Genomic DNA, 25,164 nt, shown 5'->3' with positions numbered 1-25,164 from the left:
GTAATACCAAACGATATAATGCAGGAGAAAACTACAAACTGAAGCTCAGGAGGTTCAGGCTGGACCTTAGAAGGTATATTTTCATACATATGGCATTAGAACAGGTTGTGCAGAGAAGCTCCATTCTTTCTGTTGAAACGGAGATCTAGTTGCACTGCCTGGCATTTATGAAATTCAGCAGGATGTTATTAGCAGACAAGAACTAAAATTATCCAACTTGATCAACCCAAGACAGTACTCTAGAGGTAAAAGGAGTCGTTCTCTATTACTGAAGAGCTTGCTCTCAAGAGATGTGTGAAGAAATTGTTCCCCTTCAATTTACTTGAGCTAATTCCAAGTTTGATAAGAGCCTGCATTCTGAACACTATTTAACTAGAAATATCCAGTACCTAACTTGGGTGTGTACTGAGTTATGTTCTTATATGGTCTGCAATAAACATTCCCAGTACCACTGCTTCTATACCGTGGATCTGACTTCTGGAATCATAGAACTGTTTAGGCTGGAAAAGACCTCTAAGATCATCAAGCTGAACTGTTAACCTACCACTGTCAAGTCCATCACTAAACCATGCCCCTAAGCACCATGACTACACATCCTTTAAAAACCTCCGGGGATGGTGACTTAACCACTTCCCTGGGCAGCCTGTTCCAGTGCTTGACAACGTTCTTGGTGAAGAAATTTTTCCTAATGTCCAATCTAAACCTCCCCTGGCACAACCTGAGGCCATTTCCCCTTGTCCTATCACCTGTCACTTGGAAGAAGAGACTGACCCCCTCCTCACTACAACCTCCTTTCAGGCAGTTGTAGAGAGCAATAAGGTCTCCCCTCAGCCTCCTCTTCTCCAGACTAAACAACCCCAGTTCCCTCAGCTGCTCCTCACAGGACATGTGCTCCAGACCCCTCACCAGCTTCGTTGCCCTTCTCTGGACACACTCCAGCACCTCAATGTCCTTCCTGTAGTGAGGGGCCCAAAACCGCACACAGTATTCGAGGTGCGGCCTCACCAGTGCCCAGTACAGGGGCACGATCACCTCCCTGCTCCTGCTGGCCACACTATTGCTGATACAGGCCAGGATGCTGTTGGCCTTCTTGGCCACCTGGGCACACTGCTGGCTCATGTTCAGCCGCCTGTCGACCAGCACCCCCAGGTCCTTTTCTGCCGCGCAGCTTTCCAGCCACTCCTCCCCAAGCCTGTAGTGCTGCATGGGGTGGTTGTGACCCAAGGGCAGGACCCGGCACTTGGCCTTGTTAAACCTCATACAATTGCCCTCGGCCCATCGATCGAGCCTGTCCAGGTCCCTCTGCACAGCCTCTCTACCCTCAAGGAGATCAACACTCTCATCCAACTTGATGTCTTCTGCAAACTTACTGAGGGAGCACTTCATCCTCTCGTCCAGATCATTGATAAAAGATATTAAACAGAACTTAAGCTATCATCTTATTCCAGGTAGTGACAAGAAAACACTGTTTTCTTCTGGAAACACAATGTATTAACAATGGAAGAAAAGAGAAAAAAGGCCTAGACAGAAGGCAAGTAAAAAACCGTGACTTTCAGCTGTTTTAAGTTACAAGTAAATTTAAAAAAAGCAAATACAATAAAAATACATTTTAGAAATGTGCTGAAGGTTTCCATATAAACACAGGGAGACATTCAACACATCCTCAACTGAAAACTTACCTTTTAAAAGTAGGTTTCTGACATCCAGAGCAGCCAGGAAATGCTGACTCCAACTCTCCGTGATGCCCCAACAAACACTATTCTGGCATACTCATCATGGAACCCCAAAGCAGACTGGAGCCAGGATGTGGATATATGGGGTAAGGATCGAACTTTAAAGGGGAGTTTTTGTTTTGTTTTTAAATAAACACACACACACAACCACAATATTATGTGGTTTTATAAGATTTTCTTTAATCTTTACTTTATATCCCAGGAACATAAAATAAAGAAAATTAGAAATCTTATAAAACCATGCAATATTGTTGAAAAGGGGTGGTGGTGGAGGAAGAAAACTTACCTTACCCTTAACAGGCCTGCTCCATTCTGCAGCGGGGTTCTGTGGTATGTGTGACATCACCAGTCTAGCAGTTTCTAGTGATGTCACACAGAGAGGGAGTTGGTGATCTGCAGCTGCTTTGGACATCAGATACCTAAAGAAAACAGATTGATAACTTTTTCAGTTCAGATATGGATTGATATTGAATGTTTTTAGTAACCAATTTATGGGCCAAATACTAGAATTTCAGACACTTACTTCAATGGCAGTTTTGACTGAGTAAGACAGCATGATGAGATTATGTATTCTTGCTATACAAATTCAGCTATAATTTAAAGTGTTCTCATTTTGAAAATGTTTCAGTTATCTTCTTAGTAAAAGTTCCTGAAAGTCAGTCTTGTATTCTACCTTCAGCAACATCATTCCAACAAATATCTATCAACACCTAACCTCAGATGCTAACTGAAGACTGGGACTGAATACACTCAGGAAGAACGACGCAGTAAATTATAAAACAAATACACTCACGACATCTCTTAATCCACTGTATTGTAGAGCATTTACCAGCAACTAACAAAAAGATATCTCACACCAGCACTAAAAACTTTTTTCTAAAAAGACTTCAGCTTGAGTCTCCGTGACCTAGACATCTGATCACACCAAGCTATATCCTAAAACAGCATCCCATACTCTCTTATTAAATAATGCAAACAAACGAAGTAAAAAAAAAAAAAGCAATCAATCTCTTGCTACCAAGAGTGTCTTTATCTCATGATTTAGTTCATTACTACGAAACGATTTTTCATTCATACATTCAGACACATGTTCTAATTTTCTTTAGGCAAAAATTACCACACAATCATAATTGCATTCATTAATCTACCACATTTATTTTAAAGATATAAACCACAAAACCACAGGAGACAGTAAGATCACACTGATAATAAAATATCTTTTTTGAACCTAGCTCAGAACAGTGAAATTACCCAGCATGAACTGTGACGCTTCACTCTTCATTAGAAGAACTTCCAAGATATTAACTAACTTATACTGCTGTAGCTCATGAAGAAACTGGATGTATGTAGTATCTTAAATTATTTACAAAAAAGCTGTGTCTTTTAAGCTACTGTGGATCTCATTTAACTCTCATATAGCTGAATTTTGCATCTTCTTATCTCTGGATATACAAGTATTTCTCTATTCTTCAGCTGAACATCTTAAAATCAGCTGTTCTGTTCTAACTATGTGCTGACAGGAATGCCTTGAATAATTTTTTCAAAATAACACTAACTGACCAAAACCCAAAGCCCTGTGAAATGTTCTGAATATACAGCAGTATCCCTATGACAAAAATGTTTCAGGTTAAACGTATCTCTCTGATGCAGAATCCACACTTTCATCTATATAGACTTACAGAAAGGTACACGATAAAATGGCCTAAGGAAAGCTTCTTCGCAAACATTTATTGGAGAGCTAGCCACATAAGGAAAGGCATGAAAGATCATGGGAAGCTCAGAGGAAACAGTTGTGAAAAAAAATAGACAATACAGAAGAAAAAGAGATACTGGAAGAGCGAAGAAAAACTGAAGACTGGGACAAAAATACTGAAAGAGAGTAAGACAAACAGAAGACAGAAATACCAGCAAACAAAAAGCAATTATTGTGGAGATTTCAAAATTTGAAGACTAAAATTGGCTTTACTCATTCATATTATCATAGAATCACAGAATCATTAAGGTTGGAAAGGACCTCTAAGATCATCAAGTCCAATTGTCAACCCAAAACCACGATGCCCACTAAACCATCAAGTGTCACATCTACAAGTTTTTTGACCTCCACCAGGGATGGTGACTTCATCATCTCCCTGGGCAGCCTGTTCCAATGCTTGACCACTATTTCAGTACAGAAACTTTTCCTAGCGTCCTACCTAAATCTCCCCTGGCACAACTTGAGGCCATTTCCTCTTGTCCTAGTGCTGGTTACTTGGGAAAAGACTGACACCCACCTGACTACAGCCTCCTTTCAGGTAGCTGTAGAGAGCAATAAGACTGTAGCGCTGCATGGAGTTATTGTGACCCAAGTGCAGGTCCCAGCACTTGGCCTTGTTGAACCTCATACAATTGAGTTCGGCCCCTCGATGCAGCCTGTCCAGATCCCTCTGCAGAGCCTTCCTACCCTCAAGCAGATCAACACTCCCACCCAGCTTGGTGTCATCTGCAAACTTATTGAGGGAGCACTCGATCCCCTCATCCAGGTCATCAATAAAGATATCAAACAGAACTGGCCCCAATATTGAGCCCCGGGGAACACCACCTGTGACTGGCTGCCAACTGGACTCACCACCACTTTCTGTGCTCGGCTGTCCAGCCAGTTTTTGACCCAGCACAGAGTGTACCTGTCTAGGCCATGAGCCACCAGCTTTCCTAGGAGAATGCTGTGGGAGACAGTGTCAAAGCCTTTACTAAAGTCCAGGCAGGTGATATCCACAGCCTTCCCCTCATTGACTAGATGGGCCACCTGGTCATAGAAGGAGATCAGGTTGGTCAAGCAGGACCTGCCCTTCATGAACTCATGCTTCCTGGGCCTGATCCCCTGGTTGTCCTGCACATGCCATGTGAGCACAGCTCAAGATGAACTGCTCCATAATCTTCCCTGGTACCGACATCAGGCTGACGGGCCTGTAGTTCCCCGGATTCTCCTTTCAGCCCTTCTTGTAGATGAGCGTCACATTGGCAAGCCTCCAGTTGTCTGGGACCTCCCCTGTTGACCAGGACGGCTGATAAATGATGGAGAGTGGTTTGGCCAGCTCCTCCGCCAGCCCCCTCAGTACTCTCGGGTGGATCCCGTCTGGCTCCATAGACTTGTGAGTGTCCAGGTAGCGTGGCAGGTCATTAACTGCTTCCTCCTGGACTGTGGGAGGTTTGTTCTGTTCTCTGTCCCAGTCTTCCAGCTCAGGGGGCTGATTACCTTGAGGATAACTGGTCTGACTATTAAAGGCTGAGGCAAAGAAGGCACTGGGTACCTCAGCCTGTTCCCTGTCCTTAGTGGCAATGTTCCCCCCTGCATCCAATAAAGGATGGCTCTCTTTCTGTTACTAATGTATTTGTAAAAACATTTTCTGTTATCTCCTACGATAGTGGCCAGATTGAGTTCTAGCTGGGCTTTTGCCTTTCTAATTTTCTCTCTGCATAACCTAACGAGATCCCTGTACTCTTCTTGAGTTCCCTGCCCCTTCTTCCAAAAGTGGTAAAACTCTCCTCTTTTTCCTGAGTTTCAGCAAAAGCTCTCTGTTCAGCCAGGCCAGTCATCTTTCCCTCTGGTTTATCTTACAGCACACAGGGACAGGCTGCTCTTGTGCCTTTAAGATTTCCTTCTTGAAGAATGTCCAGCCTTCCTGGACCCCTTTGCCCTTCACGACTGTCTCTCAAGGGACTCTCTTGACCAATGTCTTGAATAGCCCAAAGTTTGCTCTCTTGAAGTCCACGGTAGTGGTTTTGCTGACTCCTGTCCTTACTTCACCAAAAATCACGAACTCTATCATTTCATGGTCGCTAACCCCAAGTTGGCCTGCAACCACCACATCACCCACCAGTCCTTCTCTGTTTGTAAACAGTAGGTCAAGCAAGGCACCTCCCCTAGTAGGCTCCCTTACCAGCTGTGTCAGGAAGTTATCTTCCACTCACTCCAGGAACCTTCTAGTTTTAGTTATAAAACTAAATAGCTGCTTGACAACTAAATAGCTGGTTGGATTTCCAAAAGTTCTGCATGCTCAATCTCTCCTCAGAAGTACAGGAAACTGATGGATGTAAATGTCCAGATTTCAGACTCAGTTTTGGGCTCATACCAGTGTTTTCAGAAGATGCAGGCAAGCATAGAGAAGCAGTAACGCACTATTTGGAATTCACTAAAGTACAAATCATGTTTCTGGGACAAAGAATAGAAAAAGAGAGTATGTTAGATAAATTATAGATGAAGATGCATAGTAACACATAACCTAAGCTGAAATTAAACGAAAACGTTTCAGCTCCAAGACGTCAAGCATGCCTACTAAAATTCTGTTATCTTAAATATTTATTGGAATAAGGATCTCTTCACCTGCAGTTTAAACCTGCAAATGTGTTTGATTTCTCAGACTATGATATTGTTTGCTAATTCATGAATGTAAATATAGCAACGCAGGTGAAAACAAGTATAACTGAAAACTCCTTATACGCAAGTCTCAAGCATGGTACACACTTCACTGGGGAAGTGGAGAAAAGGCCAGAAGAGGAAGGAGGAATGGGGAGAAGGAAGTCCACCTCCTGCTAAAAGTGAAGAACATTTAACCCAGTAATAACTAAGTTTCCACAGGGCCCAAACGAGAAGACACAGTAAGTTTTTCCACTTTATTGTTTGTAAAGTTGAGGCCTGATTCACTAAAATATCAGTAAGTGCCCTAATCTATTTTTGATGGTTACATGAATTTCTGCTGAGTATTCTTGGGAAGTCCCTGTACAGTCTTGTCTAAACACAGTTTCCCCTACCAAACATTTTCAACCATATGACAATATTTCCTGTTTTTTTACTATATGCAGAGGAAATATTTCACAAAATTAGATTTAGTAAATGAGGCATTTTTCATTATTTTTGCTATATATTAACTGGTGGGTTTTTTTGTTTTGTTTTGTTTTTTTTAACTAAAGCATAGCAAATCAATTAAAAGAACCAGAAAACAGTCTCTTCTCTTAGTTTAGATACTTCCACTTCCTAAGAACAAATTTAACAGCAGCCAGTTTGGAATTTCAAACAAAGCAGACACAGAAAATATTATGTTCCATCCTGGCCTAACGTATTCCTTCAGATAGCCTTGATATCCAACAAATGAATTTATGTCTGAAGTTCTAAATATTTCTGGCCTGAACCGATGGGATTTTAACTCTGAATTTTCAGATGCACTTCAAAATACCTATTTCTACAGGATATGGACTTAGAGCTGCAGAAAACCTCAGTTTGCTTTCAGCCCTTCTGACTCACCTGCTTAAAAGATATATCCATTCTCAAAGACAGGTAAAGACAATCACCTGTCTTGGGAAGCACAATGGTCTAATAAAAACCTTCAGGAACAACATTAGAAGATGGCAGAATCCAAAACCTTTACAAAGGAGGTTTTCACCTTTTTTACTACTAAGTCAAGAACATAAATGTGTTACAGACCTCTGCAAAACAGGAAAATCTTCAATGTATTTTCTCCAAACACTAATTAGTCATAATCTTGGCTGGTGTCCTTTGGCTAAGTAATTCTCCTTCCCCTCACCTTTGACTTTTCTCTCCCTGTAGGGAGAGCCTGATTTCCTTCTCAGGAAGGTACTGCCCTTCAACCATTTTAACCTTGCCAGCTTAACTGTGGGAATCCTGGGCTCTAGCCTCCCTTCTCACTGCCCAGACATCTATGCACTTACCAATGAGGCTTGCAGGGAATGATTTAAATCCAATGGTGCTACCACCGTAAAGTCTTGCATTTCAGTAAACAAGGAATCTTTCAATGTTTATGTTTTCTCCAAGACAATCTATGCTTTAACATAACCAGGACAGGTCTAGAATTAACTGTCCTTGTCAAAACCCAGTTCATTTTACAATAAACATGCTTACTACAAAGTCAGCTTACAAACTGACATCTGCAAGAAAGCCCAAAGTTCACTACTGGACACAAGTATCTGCAATCCTGTCAGTTTCATACTACACAATGGCAAGAAGGGATTTAAAAAAAAAACCCCACCAACATGGAGTTCTGCTATGATATGCAACAGTTAAATACATACAACTGATCTGTACAGAATAGCTTAATTAACAGTTTCACACAAAAACCAAATTACTTCAGATCACAAGAGAAGCTGATTATCTGAAAGGCAGTAAAGGTATTTCCATTCACTATGCAACTCCCACCGATTTTACCTGACACAGAAGACAACAGGGAAAAATGGGATCCAAAATGTTAGAAACTGACAGTTGTTATCTTAATCAGGATAGAAGTGCTATTTTACTGTCTATTCTCATAAAAGAAAATTTCATATATTAGACAGAAGCCTTTATGTTATCCTAAACATACTAGCAAAATGCTTCACTACCACATATGTTTGTCTTTTTTTTTTTTTTATTAGTACTGCTACAAGTAGATTTTTAAGTGGAATTAAGCTCCTTTGCATGTCTTGATCAATTTCCTAGCTATAGCAAAGTTCTAAGAGCTCACATTCAACTGAACTGCCATGCTTATATATACAGTCTAGATTTTCTTCAGACATGAGCTAAAATTCAATAAAATCTCAAAAGAATTTTTGGCCAATATGTTTTACTTCAGATTTATAATTGTCTACTTACTGCCCATAACTTCCCCCACACTTTACCTATGTCAGTATTAGGAACAAATCAGATAAATTTTTTACTGGAATCTAATTCTTGTTACCATAAATTCTGTGGGGCTTTTTTTCTATTAATTGCATTTTAACTCTGCTTTTTAGTCACACTGCTTTAAAGTGAAAGGATGTCACTTCACATATCTTAAGGAACATGCTAAAGCTAGAAGATATTACTCAGGGAGCCACCCTTCATCCTTTCACTAGACAGTTCACAGAGTGTTAGACTCAAGTCCTTCAAGTCCCCTTTCTGGACCCCCTGCTTCCGCATTTCCTATCAGGCACTCAAATAAATAGTAAACCTAACTTGTTCTCTCCCTCTTGAAATGTAACAGATGGTAAGGAGAGGAACTGTTTAGTACCTGAAGAGATAAGATTTTTTAGAACACCCCAACTGTAATACCACGCACAACTTCACCTGCCACAAACCGGCACTTTTCCTGTCAAAAGCAGTCCCACTTTCTTTTGTCCCCAGATGCTCATTCCTGTACTTACAATGACCCCTCAAACAGTGGCAGAACACAAGCACAAGGATTTGTGCAACTGCGTGATAAATTCCACTAGAAAACTGATCTGGGTTACAAACACCTCAGAAGCAGTAAAAAAGTAGTTAGGTTTACCACAGACTAACTCTCTCACCATGCAGCTGAAGAAAGAATTTTGCTGCTCTCTCTCATAGGGTGGCACAGGAAATATAAACTGCCAGAGACACAGAGTAGGAACTATTTATTTGGCAGCAGTTTTGGCTTGTGTCAGTTGAAAGCGTATGTGAAATTGCAGCCTTGCTTCAAAACTGTGGCTAGAGTTCAAGAGCGAAGCAGTCTGGGAACAGATAATACTGAGACTGAGTTGAACTTCTGTTTAAAATTAAAGAACTGAGGTCAAATTTCATTTTCCTCTCTAAACAGTTATGCCAAACTGGCACTAAGGCAAATTGCATAATTGTTACTACAAACTCATCAGTAATCAAACAAAAGTGCAAGACTTTTCAAATGGAAAAATATTACTCGTAGCTAATTCCAAAGACAATATAGGTGTACAAAAGACTACAGAACCAAAAAAAAGAGTAAAGAACCAAACTTTTTGAACCAATCAAGCACTGAAAATCCTTTCCAGCAGATTTATCATTTCATTGTTGTAGAGGAAACTGGTAATAATGCCTACACTTCAAATTACCCATGGCTTTCCATTACATTCCTGTTCTGATTTGCCTTTAACTTGCCAAACAAAGCTTGTTTGCACTAAAAATCTCTCGTGTCATTTGTTGGCTCAAGCTGACGTTCCGAAGTGTCAGAAACAACCAGTCCAACTACCTACAAAAAATGCAGGAAAACAGTAAGTTTACTTATGTTAAAGAAGTCTTACAGCTCAGCACTTTCATTACAGCCTCCAGTACTTCCAAGTTCTGGAGAAGGAATTCCTTTTACGTACTCTATTATGGTCTCCTAGGACACAAAGGGCAGTCAGGACCAAGAAAAAGGTTATACTTTAAAGACTTAACACAAATTAGACAAGCTGCATTTCTAATATGTGTTAGTATTTAACATAAGCTTTAAAGCTTCTCTTGAGGGTTTTTCTCAGTAGCATGTGCTAACAACTACTAAAACTGGAATTACCAAGCAGGTGAGTCACAAAGAAGAAAGATTCCTATGGCTTCACATAGGTCACTATCGCAAACAAAAATCAATAAAATTACCAGGAAGTAGTAAGAACATCACCATCAGGTAAAACCAAGAAAGAAGTCAATTAACAGTATCAAAATGACTACCATCATATTAAAATAAGTTTTCCCATGAGGTCAAATTTCCATCATCAAATTATAAAAATATTTTATTTAATAGACTAGGCACTTCAGAAAAGCTGAAACAAACTATTCCGGATGCTTCTGAAAATGCCACTGTCATTTCTGTCAGAGTTGAAGAATGAAAATCTGCATCTCCTCCAGTTTTTAAGATATCTAACCTAAATACACATGGTGTTAGACATCAAAAATGAAATTCTAATGATTTCGCTTGCAAAATCATTTTAGCAAGTCAAGTTTATTGACTATTCATCTAATTTAACATCTTTCTATTTGTATTTTTTAAAAGTGAGTATGACATTTGCCTGAAGTTATTTTTAAAAAACCAACACTTTACTGTTGCCTTATAATCACTTCTTCAGCAATTGATCCTGGCCTTTCTTGTCTACATAAAATTTCTACCAACACAAGTGTTTGGAGAACCAGAATCATGATCTGATAGATCCACACAAGCACACATAAAGATTGTCCTTACCTCACAACTTCTGAATGCTGAATGAGTTGTATCTTAACTCCCCTGTACTTAAGTGTTCGTTTTTTTTAAGACGGTGCAACTAGAACTAAACATAGTATTCCTGCTGAAGTCATGCAACTTATTTACATAATGACATTATCAGATTTCAGTTCAAAGAGCAATTATAACATATGCAGCATTTGTTTACCCTTGAAGAAGTCTTGTTGGTATGGTTTTACTAGTAGACTAAGAATCTCACCTATACTAAAATTATTCATATACTGATGTATACTCTCATTTTTAGCTTTTTCTTCTATGGTTGACACGGCCTTTTTGATGACCTCTCAACAACCTTCTCATAAAACCAGTTTGCAATTTAGCAACTACAAAATAATTTCAAGTTAAGTCTGTTTTTATTCTTTTCAATATTTTAGCAACTATTATGCTAAGTGTCTGCACTGAAATTTGTCTCTCAGAGTCCTAATTTATATTGCTTCTCACCTAGCATAACTCTCTGCCCTATCTAAATAATTTAAGAATAAATTGTTTCTGCATGAGACTAAAGACATTCACAGAAATTAGCAGCCTAATTTCTAAGATACAGAAAAAGCAACATTTTAAATTACTACTGTTCATAGAAGTACCACAGAAATGCCTACCAAAGGTTTAATAAACAGAACCACAATGAAAAAACAGTAAGTAATAACAAGAGTTGGCTGTAGAGGGCTATTTAAATGAGTACTCTTCATGTATTTAAAGCCATCCACCATCTTGATGAGAATTGCTGCCTCCTACAAAACCACAAAACATGTTGGGTTCTCTTGTCTAACTGTTATTCTTTTGAGGTTTTCAGCTGCATAGACTGAGTGATCCAGTGTACATTGGTAAAATTTGTATTTCAGTCTGATATCAAACACCTGATAGCAGGCTTTCTCGTACAACCTACTTGAATAAAAATAAACAAAGCCAATTTTAATAACTTACTTGCAAACAAAAGGAGTTAGGAATCCTAATAAGCAACGTAAGCGTCATCTCACAAGAACATCTGATCAGCACTGCACAGACAGATATGAGACCTCTATCCTGTAACTGCTTGTTGGGTAAGAGTTTGTCCTCAGGGAAGAATGGGCATGTTCAATAGAAATGAACTACTCCTTCTAAGGCATTACCAATATCCACATTGTATTCTGGCAGTGAAAACTTAACACAGTTACTGAATTTACTTATCAAAAAACCACTGTGAACAGAGCACTATGTACAGAAAAGATTAAGATTACAGTCTCCAGGTATCAACCATATGAGGCTTCATGCAGTTACTGACAGGCCTCAGCAAATAACTGTCACCATTTTACACCCACACAAGAGAAAGCTTTTAATGTCACATACCGATTTCTTTTTAATGTCCTCCAGATCTTTGAGTTCATTCTCAATCTTTGTGATTAACTCCCTGAGTTCATCAAGATTAGTGCAAATAAGCTAAAAAACAAATGAACACAAACACTTGGTAATATGGGACTTGTAAAATGTACAATGAAGTTAAATAAAATCTAAAAGCACATGTTATTACTTAGTGCCACCATTTGATTTTTATTTTCTTATAGCATTTTTAAATGTAAAAAAATAGAACTTCTTGAAAGCAAGAAAATCTAATATGAAAATACTTCACTCTTCAGACATAAACCATATGTCCGCCTGTAAGCTTCCACTTCAAAATGCAGGCATTTTCTCACAACTTCTGTGAATGACAACCACCAAATTTGTCTCAAGTATAGTAATGAGTTGGAATAGGTTTGAGTACCAAACAACTCCCTGGTGAATTAAAGTGTACTAGCTTTGGACTACACTGTGGTTACAACATAATTACACTTGTTACAACCGAACATAACTTTGTATGTTTACACAGAAATATAACCTAGCCATGTCTTACCAAATCTACCTACCTATCTATGTTTTGAAAAAGTATTATATTCTTTTTATTCCTGTCTTTAGAAAACAGCCTTTTACATTGTTCCTTTCAGAATACAGATGTTATTTTCTTGAAAAAATCATCTAACAAAAGTGATCTGTATGTTTTGGCTTACCATCATTTAGGGCAATTAAAAACTTAATAAATGGGAAATTATTAAGCTGATAGGTTCTTTCAGGTTATCATTATGTTAAGACTTGCTTCCTTCTGAATAGCCTTAGGTGGAACTTTTTTCATTACTACTGAAAACACATTGAAATAATTTAAGAAAGGAAAATCCAAACAGAAAAAAAAAACACCAACACAAAAACGCTTTTATCATACAACTGCTCATTTGTAATTTTTTTTCCCAAATCAGTAATTTCTAACAATATATTTTTACTTCAATTTCACATGAACTTCCAGATTTGCAGCAGATTGATATTAAAACTCCCCTTTGTTTCACTGTTAGAACACAGAACTGACACTTTTAGCAAAAATACACACGTTTAAAAAACCTCTAATGCATACTTGCCATTATTTTCTTAACGCTTGTGTGCATTTGAGAGCTTTGGGGAACTAAAGTTCCCAGTGTTCGCATTTATTAAGTTTAAGATAGCAAATGAATAAGGAAATAGGCACTGTCTTGCTGTAGACAATGTATGTAAAATTAACTTGCAAAAGGTTTCTCTCTTAACCCAGAAAATGTAACTCTACTAGGTTCAACATGCATGTCTGTCCTGTACTTAGTTCCAAATACATATGATGTAAACTGGAAGCCAAATACCAGCTTCTCTTTTTCCCATCTGGCCTGCAAAGAAATCTATGAAACTGTGTATTATTGTACCTTTTTGGTGCAAGTTTGCCACATCAAGCCCTTGACAAAGTCAATGAAGGCACAGATAAAGATTATCCATACACAATTATAATCCACTCCTTTGACTATATACCTGACAATTCAGTTTTTAAATTTTATCACTGCTTTCTATTGTCTCCTATGAGACACGTCTAATTTGGTGTACCACAGATCAGAGATAAAGCAGAACTATGAACCAAAGAAAGATACTGTTTTCATTTGCTAGAAGTGGGTGAATTTCTCTCCAGAAACTCACTACTATAAAGGCAAGAGTTTGCAAGGAAAAGGATGATTTCACTATTGTTAGTTGAATGCTGTCCTGGAAATACCAAGTCTATCTTTAACTCTACCATATAAAGTTCCTACATGTCATCAGACAGTTCATATAGACAAACTTTTCACAGGTCCCAGTCCTGTTTGTCATTTTCAGAACAGTCACTTTGAGACGTAAGGATCCAACTTGCAAAATTGTTAGTGTACACCAATTCAAACTACATCAATGGCAAAACCAATGCAAATACATAAATGTTCAGTTGTCTTGGGGCTGGGGGTGATAGCAAAGAGTAATCAAATCTCTAAGTCCCAAATTTCATCAGAAGAGGTGTACATTTGAGGCTAGTATCTGTGTGTCAGTTACCCACTGGTAAAACAAGGAAGGTAACAGCAGCACAGCTTAGAGGATTTACTGTCAAAATTAGTTTAGTATTTGAAATACTCCAATACTGCACTGAAAACAATTACAAAAAGGTTCAAGAAAAAACTGTGTTTCTTAACTTACAGCAGGATTTGAGATGAGGTACTAAAGATGCACACTGATTGGGAAGAAGCTATTTCTGAAACATCTCTCACTTGGTTAACATTTCCCATCTTACAGAATGAAGCCAGAATTTTGAAGGAAATATGAAAAGAACAGTAATAAAACAGTATAGTGTATTTTCTATGATATGGAATCTAGCTGCTATGTTTCATAATTAGACTCTAATGTATGTTTCAGAGTTCATTGTTCATGGTTGTTCACTGGCTGAACTTAGCAATTCAATTTTCTGCAAACAACACTGCCTTTCTAAACTGTTTTGTATGTTTTAACAGGTAAGTTAAGGTCACGGCAAAAAGAAAGGTATTAATGTTACAACCTAATAATTCTGTCACATCCCAATAGCTCACTGGTAGTCTCACATAATGCTTTTGCAGAACATGCCTTCTAACCACCTATCAAGAGAAATCTGAAGAGAAAAAAAAAAGTTTTTATGACTTATCAAAGGTAGTGAAAAATTGGTCCCTATTCTCTAGAACACCACATGTTAACTTAAAGATTCAAGTTGTAAATATTTCCGTTAATGTACAAGTCATGTAGTTAGTTATATACATGTTAACTACAACACAGACATTTTCACATCAGAGTACTTACTACATATGGGCTTAATTTTCATAGGTACTAAGTATCCTGTTTTTCAACTGAATACAATGGAAGCTCCAGGTATTCAGTATTTCAGTAAGTTTTCAAATTCAGTGTTCAACTTTCCTGTTAAAATACAATCTCAGATCTCAGTAATCTCTCAAAGACCCTCACTGACTCCTAGAACTTCAAGAAGGAGAATCAGGAAGTCTCTGATTTTTCTAAGTAAAGACAAGGGGACCAAGCTCTATTCCAACTTGGGACTCTCCCGTGATCCATTTCTCAGAATCTGTAAATGAACTGTTTATCATTATAAAACAAATCTAATCTGTGGATCTATTCATAATACAAACCTAGTGTACTCCCCCAGATCACTGTTGCTCTCTCCCTGCCCCCTCAACTTTTAGCATAATTTTTTTTACTTACTTCAGTAGGCTCTTGTGCCTAATTTCATGTTACCTGTGTAATGACTGTAAGTTATACTTTTATTTCCTATGAACCTGCTCTTTTATTGCTGCCTTCTCTATGTGAAAATACCAATAGCCCCCTTTTGAGATCTGTACTTAACATAGACTATAGCTGTTAAAATTGAAACTGTTAGGACACAGTTAAACAGAAAAGCTAAAGTTAGCCCAGTTCCTTAAAATGTGTGTATTCCTTTTTTCCTTAGTTACAGTGCATGTAGGTCTATACAGTTACATGTGTATATAGGTGAGAGGAAAGGAGGAAAGACTATGACAAAGCACTTGTTACCAAACTTAACATACTTTGTAACTGGAAAAGAAACCCAAAAGCCCCACATTAGTATCCCTTCTGTACAGCAATATAATTACTGTCATTTCTTTAAAACATTAATGAGCAACAGTAGTAAGAAGCTTGGAACTCAGAATTTCTTTCAAAAGGAAATATGCAACAGACAACTAACTCATGATCTGTGAAGCTGTGAACTCACTTCTCAAATCATCTCCAAAACATTAAAAACAGAACATGTGTGTTGTGTCTTTTTATTTGGTAAAGAGAATTTAATTTGCATCGGATTTTGTTTTGGGTTTGTTTTTTGTTTTGTTGGTTTTGGTTTGTTTGGGTTTTTTTTTAAAGCAGCCTTGAACTAAGAAATTAATGTAAGGTCTGAAGGACATATAAGGAAAGAAATATGTTCGCTGACCTATGCTTTCACTGCTTTGTCCATGACATTCAAACCATGATAGAGAGCAGAAAATCTGTGCAGTATCTTTCCTCCAAAGGTTGTTCAAAAATGGCACTATAAAGGTTAGGATTAAGTAGTACATCTACCTCTAAATTTTTTTGTTATTAATTTCTTTTAATGTATAACTTTGGTCACTGCACAGTTTAAAATATTAATTAATAATGATTTTCTCAGCTTTAATTTCAAGTTATGATTTTCAGGTAAAGGATCTACACTTAAGTACAGGATCTAGTCTTACGAAATAAAGTGCCTTACGGCTTTTTAAAAAATTTATTTATTTTACATTTTAGGCTACGGGCACATAAAGCATCTCTTACAGATTTTCATTTATTTACTTTCTTTCCAAAAGAACTTATGTTTAGATATGAAAGGCAATATTATTATGGTTATACCCTCCCTGGCATACCTCACAGGGCCTGTATACACTCAAGCTGTCTTAAAAACATTTAAAAAAAATAACAGTCTCACGTTCAAACAATTACAATTTCATTAAGTTTGGCCATCCATGGATGTGGAACAGAGTACCTTGAAGCATACTCTACTAGGCTCTAAAAGTCTTAGCAGTATTCCAACTATAAATGTTTTAATATTTGCAAATACTTCTAACAGTCATACTAAGCCTGCCTGTCGTCTTGAAAAAGGCAGGTTAAATAGTGAAAAAGTTCCCTAATAAGATTAAACTGCTCACACTAATTGATCTTAGCTTCACCAAAACCAGATATAGAGCCTAGTTTTGATCAAAAGAGACAGAATTATTTTGCTACATTTTAATAAACCTTTTACATAGTATATGTTATAAAGTTAATTTTACACTTGGATAGATAGGTAAATGTACCGTTTACTTTCATTAGATAAAAAGTTGTTCTAAGTTTTAGACAGACTGCTTAAATGCAGTAGTTTAATACCACAGAAAATAATTTCTAACCTTACCATGTACATCCACAGCATGCAGGTCACGTGCTGGGAAAAACAAAATTCCTAGACACTGCACTTATTTTTTGGAGCTGCTAGAAAACATTTTAGTCACTACTACTAGAATATAGACAGACGATGGTCAGTGTACACTTAAATATCAGTCTCTTCTCAGTATTGAGTATTACTAACCAATTTTATCACCAAAAATTCTACTAGCTCCACCTGAAACACATCATCATCATGGCATGAACTGATTCATTGTGAGGGTTTTACAGAATAGCCATGATTTAATGTTCATCTATTGCTCAGAATAGCACAGATCACTTTCTGAAAAAAAAAAAAAAAAAACCCAAACAAAAACCCGACAATCAAAGAAGAACTTCAGTCCAAGCAGGCATGCATACAGAATTGTGACTTAGAACTGAAGTACTGTAACTTGTGTTACAGTACCATAAAACCACATTATCATAATCTGCACTCTTTACTTATTGCTCTCTGGTCTAAGGGTCATGTGCAAATAAGAGGTAAAAGTTGCAAACAAGAGGAGCGCAGGAGCCTACAAATATTTTGCAAGTCCTTCAGTAAATCAGGCTAGATTTAAATTCAAGGACCACAGTATCACACCTCATACAAAACCCAAGTAGTTTTATCCCAGAAAATTATATCTACCTTAATTTCATGAACACCAGTTTTTACAGGTTTTAATTTGTAACAGATTTATCTGGGATCTCAAACAATACTGTGAAACAGTGTGTGAGCTGCACATAATAAAAACCACTAAAACATTCTTTACCAAGAAAAGGTGAAACGTACTTTAAAAACCACTATCAGATTAAACCTTTGGAACCACAGGAAGGAAATTAATCTTTGATTAGGATTTCCAAGGTCTCTATCAGAAACTAAAGGACTTATTTTACAGACATTCAGAATTCAAGTACATAAAACAAAAATAAAAATAATTTACCTGAAATTCTGGTATGGTAGACTTTGTGACACCTTTCCTCTTCTTTGTGATTGCTTTTTTAGATATCGATTTTTTTCCTTGTAAGATTAAAAAAGAAAAGCTTCATAATGCTGTTTGTTCTACTTCATTAATAAAACCAAATTACAGACAAACTTGAAAGTTAAACTATAACTAACAGATGGTTGACAGTAACTCATGTAAACATGATGAACCAGAACTAGACTCAGTAAAAGCAAACATTAAACTAGCATCTATGTAGGGCAGTCTTTTTGAGGGGGAAAAGAAAAAAAGAAAAAAAGGAAAAAAAAAAAAAAGAAAAAAGAACAAACCCACTACAATGCCCACAATGTACCATCCAAAAATCTCAGTCATAAAAGAAACATTCACACTACTGTTCTGAAAGGAATGAAATCCAAAACTTATGTCACAAACTTCAGAAATATAGCATCTTACCTGCAAGACTGGTTCTCTGACACAGCAAAGTGAACCACACATCAGGGTCTAGAACCTCCGTATCTTATAGTAAAAAATACCCTCAAAACACAAGCAGTATCTAGAAATCCCTGAGTGAACATACTGAAGTTAATGAAATCAGATTACTGATTTGTTTTTTCTGGCCATGGCAAAACCTAACATTTTAGAGGAAAGCAAACACATTCCTATAATGTCCATCACACCCTGCTGGGCTATATAAGAACATGGATGTAACCAAAAGCCTCCTTGAATGTAAGGCAAGTGTTTTACTACCTATAGTATCTGGGTTCGTAAGTCACACACATTCTCAAATCAAGTAGTTATGACACCACGCCTTATATGAAGGATAATGGAGTTTCTTATATGGTTATTTCTACATTCATACGGTAAACTGAAACAGCGCACTTGTGACTTGTCCATTAAGACCAAAACCACCACTCTAAGATTACTACTGTGCTCACATTCAGGAGTCCTAAACAATAATTTAAACCCATAAAATAAAATAAAATTTTAAAAATGAAATAAAATTTAAAAATAAAAAACAATTAAAAATAATTAAAAAGTAAAAATAATACAAAGTATGTGGAATTCATTGTCAAATAGAATCACTACAGGCACTTGGTAATATCACAAACACAGCAGATTTCACATTAATACTAATGAAAATATTGGCAGGAATGGCATTTAATTTTTTCCTAACAGATGCCTGCCTCTGCATGCAAATGTTTATGTACACATACATACACCTATTCATAGATGCCTAGGCATCTATATTTTCAGTTTATTACACTATCCTATCTCCAGTTTATTACACTCTGAGTTTCCTGAACATCTTGCCTGAAACTGAAATTAAACACATTTAAGAGACTGGGCACAGAGCTCAAAGGATCTAGATTTGAAACTCCACATAAAAATCAAACCATATAAAAATCAATAAATCCACGCAGATTTGAAACTCCACAAACTGAACACATAACAAAACTTAAAAAGCCCTCAACTATGAAAAATAAACACTCCCAGATTTCACATTACAGAACAAGGGATAAAACAGAAAAGGATGTTTATTAGAACAATGACCGAAATGTTTTGACAGTGGGCAAAAAAGCCAGCATTTTTGTTATATATTTTCTGAATCAAACTGCATTCAAAACATAACTGCCACTATCGGGACCAGTGCTGTCCATTTAATGGACCAAACCCAACATCTAGTATAAGCTTTCTCGATAAGCTAACTCAAAAAGAAGTCTGGTCATATGGCGGCTCCTTGCTATAGCCCTGTAAAAGAATGTTATCTGGGAAGAATGAAGGGATAAAAACATGGGACAGCTAGACTGCGTTGCTTCTTTACAAAAAGAAAGATTTGAATATGATTAAAATGACAGTTTTAATTTTATTTCAGTATTTTCAACACACTTTTCAGCAAATATGTACTTGAATATTTTCAGCATCAGGTGCTGTACGATGCAGCGTACTTCAAAAAAAAAAAAAAAAAAAGAGAGTTAATAGAAATGTACTCTCTTTTCCCCAATATTTCCTTCTGAAAAAGGGTGGAAAAGTTGTTGAGAAGAATTCTAATTAATTACCAAAAAATAAAGTAAGTATTTCTTCCTTTGCAACAGCATCTGAAAAGCCTGCAGTAGGGAAGATATGACACAATAATAATTATTGTCAGTAATAGACACAAAAAGAATTAAAAAAAACCTGACTAGAAGCACAAGGAAAATGAGCCTTACCTTCTGTGTAAACTGAACCAAGGAAAAAAAAGTCATTGAAAACAGAGTATGACATATGGGTTATCACAAAGCCTACTAGAATATACATACCATAAGAGTTACACAATTCCCAGGCTGACATCTGCTATGAACTAAGAGCATATCTGTACAGAGCTTTCCCACTTTGTGACTATACACACTAGATGTCCTATGGTGCAGGCACATATCACATCTCAAAAAATAAGAAAACACTACAGATGGGACACATACTGGGAAAGCATTAACATCTATGGCAAACTAACTTTGGCAAACTCATCTTCTACCTTAATAACATCCTTATAAAATATCAAACTGAAATTCAAAAGAAGTTACAGCAATATTACTGATAATCTCTCTCTTTTTTTAAAAAGTTAAAGGAAAACACACATTTAGTATTCCTGCAACAACGCAGCTGCAGCTGTGTCCAGTTTCCAAATTGACATTAGTACTGAAAGTCAAGTACCTTACCTTTAAGCAGAAAAATCTTTGGATAAAATTAACCAAGGATCAGATTACCACAATAAAAACCTACCAAGATCTGCTACTTTAGATTCTCAGATGAGAAGCTGACACATTCAGCAAAACCAACCGCAATGGTAAGGGATGTCAGCCTCTAGTAGCTACCTGCTACTGGCCCTGCTGCATGTAGCACAACCATGCCAGCACAGAGCAGTCACTTAGCTTTGACTGCCAGACTGAGGTGGGCACAGGTTCTATGTGGAGGGTAAAATCACTAAGGGGTTGAACAGGCATCAGCTGCGAGCGGCAGCTTCTCAACCACTCCACTGAGGTCTGCTAGAGCTCCTTTGCCCCAATCCTAGTTAGAGAGACTGTTTAAAATGCTTAAATTACTTCAGCAGATGAAGTAACACTTCTGACATCAGCTAGATGCATTTTGAATCACAGCACACTGTACCTTTCAGAGCATACTCAATACACAAATATATTTAACTGCTGACTGAAAGCAATCAAGAGTTACAAAACCACACCTAAGAAATAATGAAGAAAAAAATATTTCTAATAAGGGAGTTCATATGTATTCTCTCTTCAGGTCACCTATTCCAATTCAGCACACGCTGCTTGCTTCCCACCTTTCAGTCCCCAGCTTTTACTAGCCATAATTTATAAACCACTTAACAAGAGTTCTACACATAGACAAAATAATAAAGTGATTTCAGTACAAAAATTCTCGGAGGTAGAAGGGAGAATAGCTGCTCAATAAATAAAATTTCCATCTTTAGAAGTCTTCAAGTCACAGTCGACCTGATCTGGCATTTGTGACAATCCTGCTTCAAACAAGCAATTAGACTAGGTGACCTCCAGGTGTTCCTTCCAACCAGCTTTTCAATGGTTCTGTGACTCTTTAAAAGACTGCCTTGCACAGTATACACATATTATTAACAAATACATAGGAATCAGTAACTCAGGACTGTACTTCACAGAAGGAAGATCAGGTAACACTTCTGTCCAATCAATTTCTTTAACCCTTCTCCCTAATAATGTAAGAATAAAATGAGAAAAACACTTTCCATCAAAACAAATTAAGAGTTTCTCAAACTGAAACAATAATAAAGAAAACAATGATCTTCAAAAAGCTAAAGAGGCTTTCTCCTTCAATAGTTGCAACTAGATAAAAGCTGTTGTTAAGCCTACCATCTTGAGGCACTAACAGTGGCCTCTCTATCCAGCAACAGCTACAACACTAAATTATGCTTTAAAGAGTAGAGAAACACTTACTTGGACAAGTATTTGATAAAAGTTTTATAAACACTGATAAATAAAGATTAATTTATTCTTGTTTCTGTTTTCACTATAAGGAAATACCTGTAATAAAGATTAAAGTTTTACTTCCTTTTGATATAAAGTTCTATTTCAAATATAGTCAACATTCCCTTGGGGGGGGGGGGGGAAATCTTTATTCCCCCTTGTCAGAATTCTAAAATAACATTACTGAATTAAAAAAGAAATGCTTTGTATTCAAGCATTTCTTTTTTAATTCAGTAAACTAAATTCAACTATACTGGAAATCTACTTTGCTGCAAATGGAACTGTTCTAAAGCTAGGAAATGTCAGCCTGTATTACTCCTGTGTAACCTTACATTCATCCACTAACACGATTTTACTGTGCCACAATTACTAATTATGTCTCCACACTGCCTTTTCCAAGAGGCTCCACATCTCAGTTAGGTTTCAGTTCAGAGCAGAAGAGACTAGAAGACACCTTACCTTGGACAGAAGTTGTTACTATCATCTTTTTTCTCCTCCCACGCTGCATGAGAGGATCAGCTCTTTTTATACTGCCTTCAATATTGACAGAGAGCTAAGCCATTCCTGAGATGAGGGAGAGGACAACTACAGACACTCAAGGCAAGAGCCCTTTCATGTTCAGTGGACGAACCAGGACTGTGCAACAAATAGAGTCCTTTTCATTCTCTACCAGAGAATACAGGGAAAATAGACAATCACTTAATTCTTCAAGCAAACTACAACAAATCTTACCCTAAATTAAACCGTAACTCAGTTATCTGTGGATATAAATCAAAACTCTTTATTGATTTGAGGTAATACTTCTCTTCAATAACATGCTACCAACCTATACCTAGAGCTGCTAGCATCAGAGTCAAAAGGCTCAATTTGCACATTTCCTGACTTTACCTGCTGAAACAACCACTTGGATATTAAACTGAAACTAGAACACTGACAAAATGCATACAATTGACAGTAAAGGACAGTGCAGTTGTGTACCATTTTAGCTATCACGCAATTGGTTTTTTTGAATGAAAACAATCTCCATCTTACAGCAGGAATGCAGTAAAATACAGGTTTTCCACAGTAAACTTACTTGAGCAAGCCCTTACTCAACTGCAAAAAAACCTGAAAACTCTATTAAGCAGGCACAAGTTAATGTTAACTAGGATAATGCCCTGTCCACTCAGACAGCTTTTGGTGCTTGAAAGATGATGAGGATGGGAAACTTGTATAGTGAGTATTAGTATAAGCCAGTAAGAGAGGTTAGTGAAAGCACCAAAGTGAATGTGAAACAAATGCTATTCTGAGAAAACCTGATTTGAACATAAGTGAACATCGTATTGGAAAGCACTGTTCTGTTTGAAATAGTGTATGCCAAGTTTCATGTATGACTCAGTCTCAGAATAAAGACAGTACTTTATATAACAAACCAAAATATCTGAGTACAATAATTCAAAGATGAATAATTTTGACATTAGCACTTTTTAATTTCTAATGCTAAACTAATGGTGATCACAATAGGTGGAGTAGAAGAAATAAGACTGCCCTGAATTAATACCATTTTCACTTACCACTTGTTCTAATCTCAAATCCAACCGATTCGATTATTTTATACTTTCAACTGGTAGTTAAGAGCTTTTTTTTATTGATTTTCCTTCTATATATTTATATTTGTCATTAAGCAATTTGTTAAACTCATCATTAAAAGTACAAAACAAATGCAGACCTACAGATCTTTCAAATTTATTCCTTTTAAATACCACCACTGCTGGAAATCAACATTTTACAAGCCAAGAGCCCCTTAGCCAGCTCTAAGAAAATTCTTAGATGTTATTTAAGTTCACCAGGTCCAGCAGATGTCTGGCTGCCACAGGTTCTCCTTTCAAGCCAAAACAAATTCCACACATGTTATCACTGAATAGATGCGCAGGCAATTAAAAAGGTAACACAAAAATTAGAGCCTGGACACTCATTATGAGCATCTAAAAAACCCACTAGGGAAATCAGATGCAACTAAAACAGAAGCCATCTCAAGTTGGTCTTGCCATCTGTGGGTGAAGAAGAGGGAATAAATAAATAAATGATATTTCAGATCTGTTCTATTCATTTTAGAGGCACAGAAATGTAGACAAATAAAACACTAAGCCACAGAAATGTTCTTGACATTTGTAAGTTATCTCAGCAAGGACAATACAATGCATTTATAAGTTATCATAACATCGATAATTTGACTTGCAGAACATTTTTACAGATCCAGTAAAACTTCTTGTTAAGAACTATGATATTTGAGTCCTTGTGGCTCCTCCTTGAAGAACAATGTCAATCTGTGCTTCCAATTACAAAATGACAACATAGATTTTACCTTAAAATTAAAACTGATTTTAATAATAATTTTTAATAAAATGCAATTCTTACCACATACGCAGCAGAGCCTCAATACCCCAGATGGGGAAACAGATGTTTTTGACATCACACACACTAACTTAGTAGTATTTGCTATGGTAAAATAAAGTCAAGGTAGCCTCTTCCAACTGCAAGAATTCCTTTTTTTCTCACTACTTTCTAGCAGCAACACCACTGTTCTCAAATTTAAAAACTGGCCCTATATTTTCCTGTTTGTAAGACACATTTCATGCCTTTGAAGGATTTGGTAACTACTGAGCATGTCCTGTGTTCTCTTTACTCTCCTAACCTTCTATCTTGCTCCCAACAGCTCCTCTTTTAGATTATAAAACATGCAATAATCTGGAAAATGAAGCATTACTATAGACTTTTGAAGCTTCCACACTGACGCAGCATATGCTTTTATACAGTCACAATAGGAAAGCAGGTCTGAAAAAGCACATTAACAATGCCGACTTACAGAACAATGTAAGTAAACCCAGTAAAACCTCAGTGTTTCTGAAGATTCTGAAACTGCAGCTTAACGCATTGAGTACATTGTTACAACTTGGCAGAATACATCATTTAATGTTTTCAACATGGTTAACAGGCTGCTCCAGATCTAGAGGCTAGACAACACTAAAACAAAGTTTTTACAACTCTGAAGACAAAAGTGAATATTAAACTCCCAAAGACAGTACAACAGACACCACAAAACTGCTGCTAGGATGTTAAAGTAATTTCTTCACATTCAAGCAATGCTCGATTTCCTACACGAAACGTAACAGTATTCTAACGAAATAAAATATACTGTGAAATATGACTTTAAGCAGGTTGACTGTTATGAACCTTTCAGATCACAAGTACAGGGTACAAAATTTAC

The 25,164-nt window shown here is 36.9% G+C and overlaps 1 protein-coding gene across 1 annotated transcript in view; it reads right to left on the bottom strand.

Moving 5' to 3' along the window:
• BRD10 (bromodomain containing 10) overlaps window positions 1-25,164 on the bottom strand; it is a 54,192-nt gene that overhangs the window by 13,127 nt on the left and 15,901 nt on the right. The window contains exons 4-5 of the mRNA XM_086479525.1: window positions 17,926-18,002; window positions 12,029-12,118 (exon numbers count right to left, since the gene is read on the bottom strand). Coding sequence (XP_086335651.1) covers window positions 12,029-12,118; window positions 17,926-18,002 — 167 coding nt within the window. The remainder of the gene's footprint in view (window positions 1-12,028; window positions 12,119-17,925; window positions 18,003-25,164) is intronic.

Source organism: Leptosomus discolor, chromosome Z (assembly GCF_034619465.1).
Source record: "Leptosomus discolor isolate bLepDis1 chromosome Z, bLepDis1.hap2, whole genome shotgun sequence".
NCBI lineage: Eukaryota > Metazoa > Chordata > Aves > Leptosomiformes > Leptosomidae > Leptosomus > Leptosomus discolor.
This window is presented reverse-complemented; position numbering and strand designations above follow the sequence as displayed.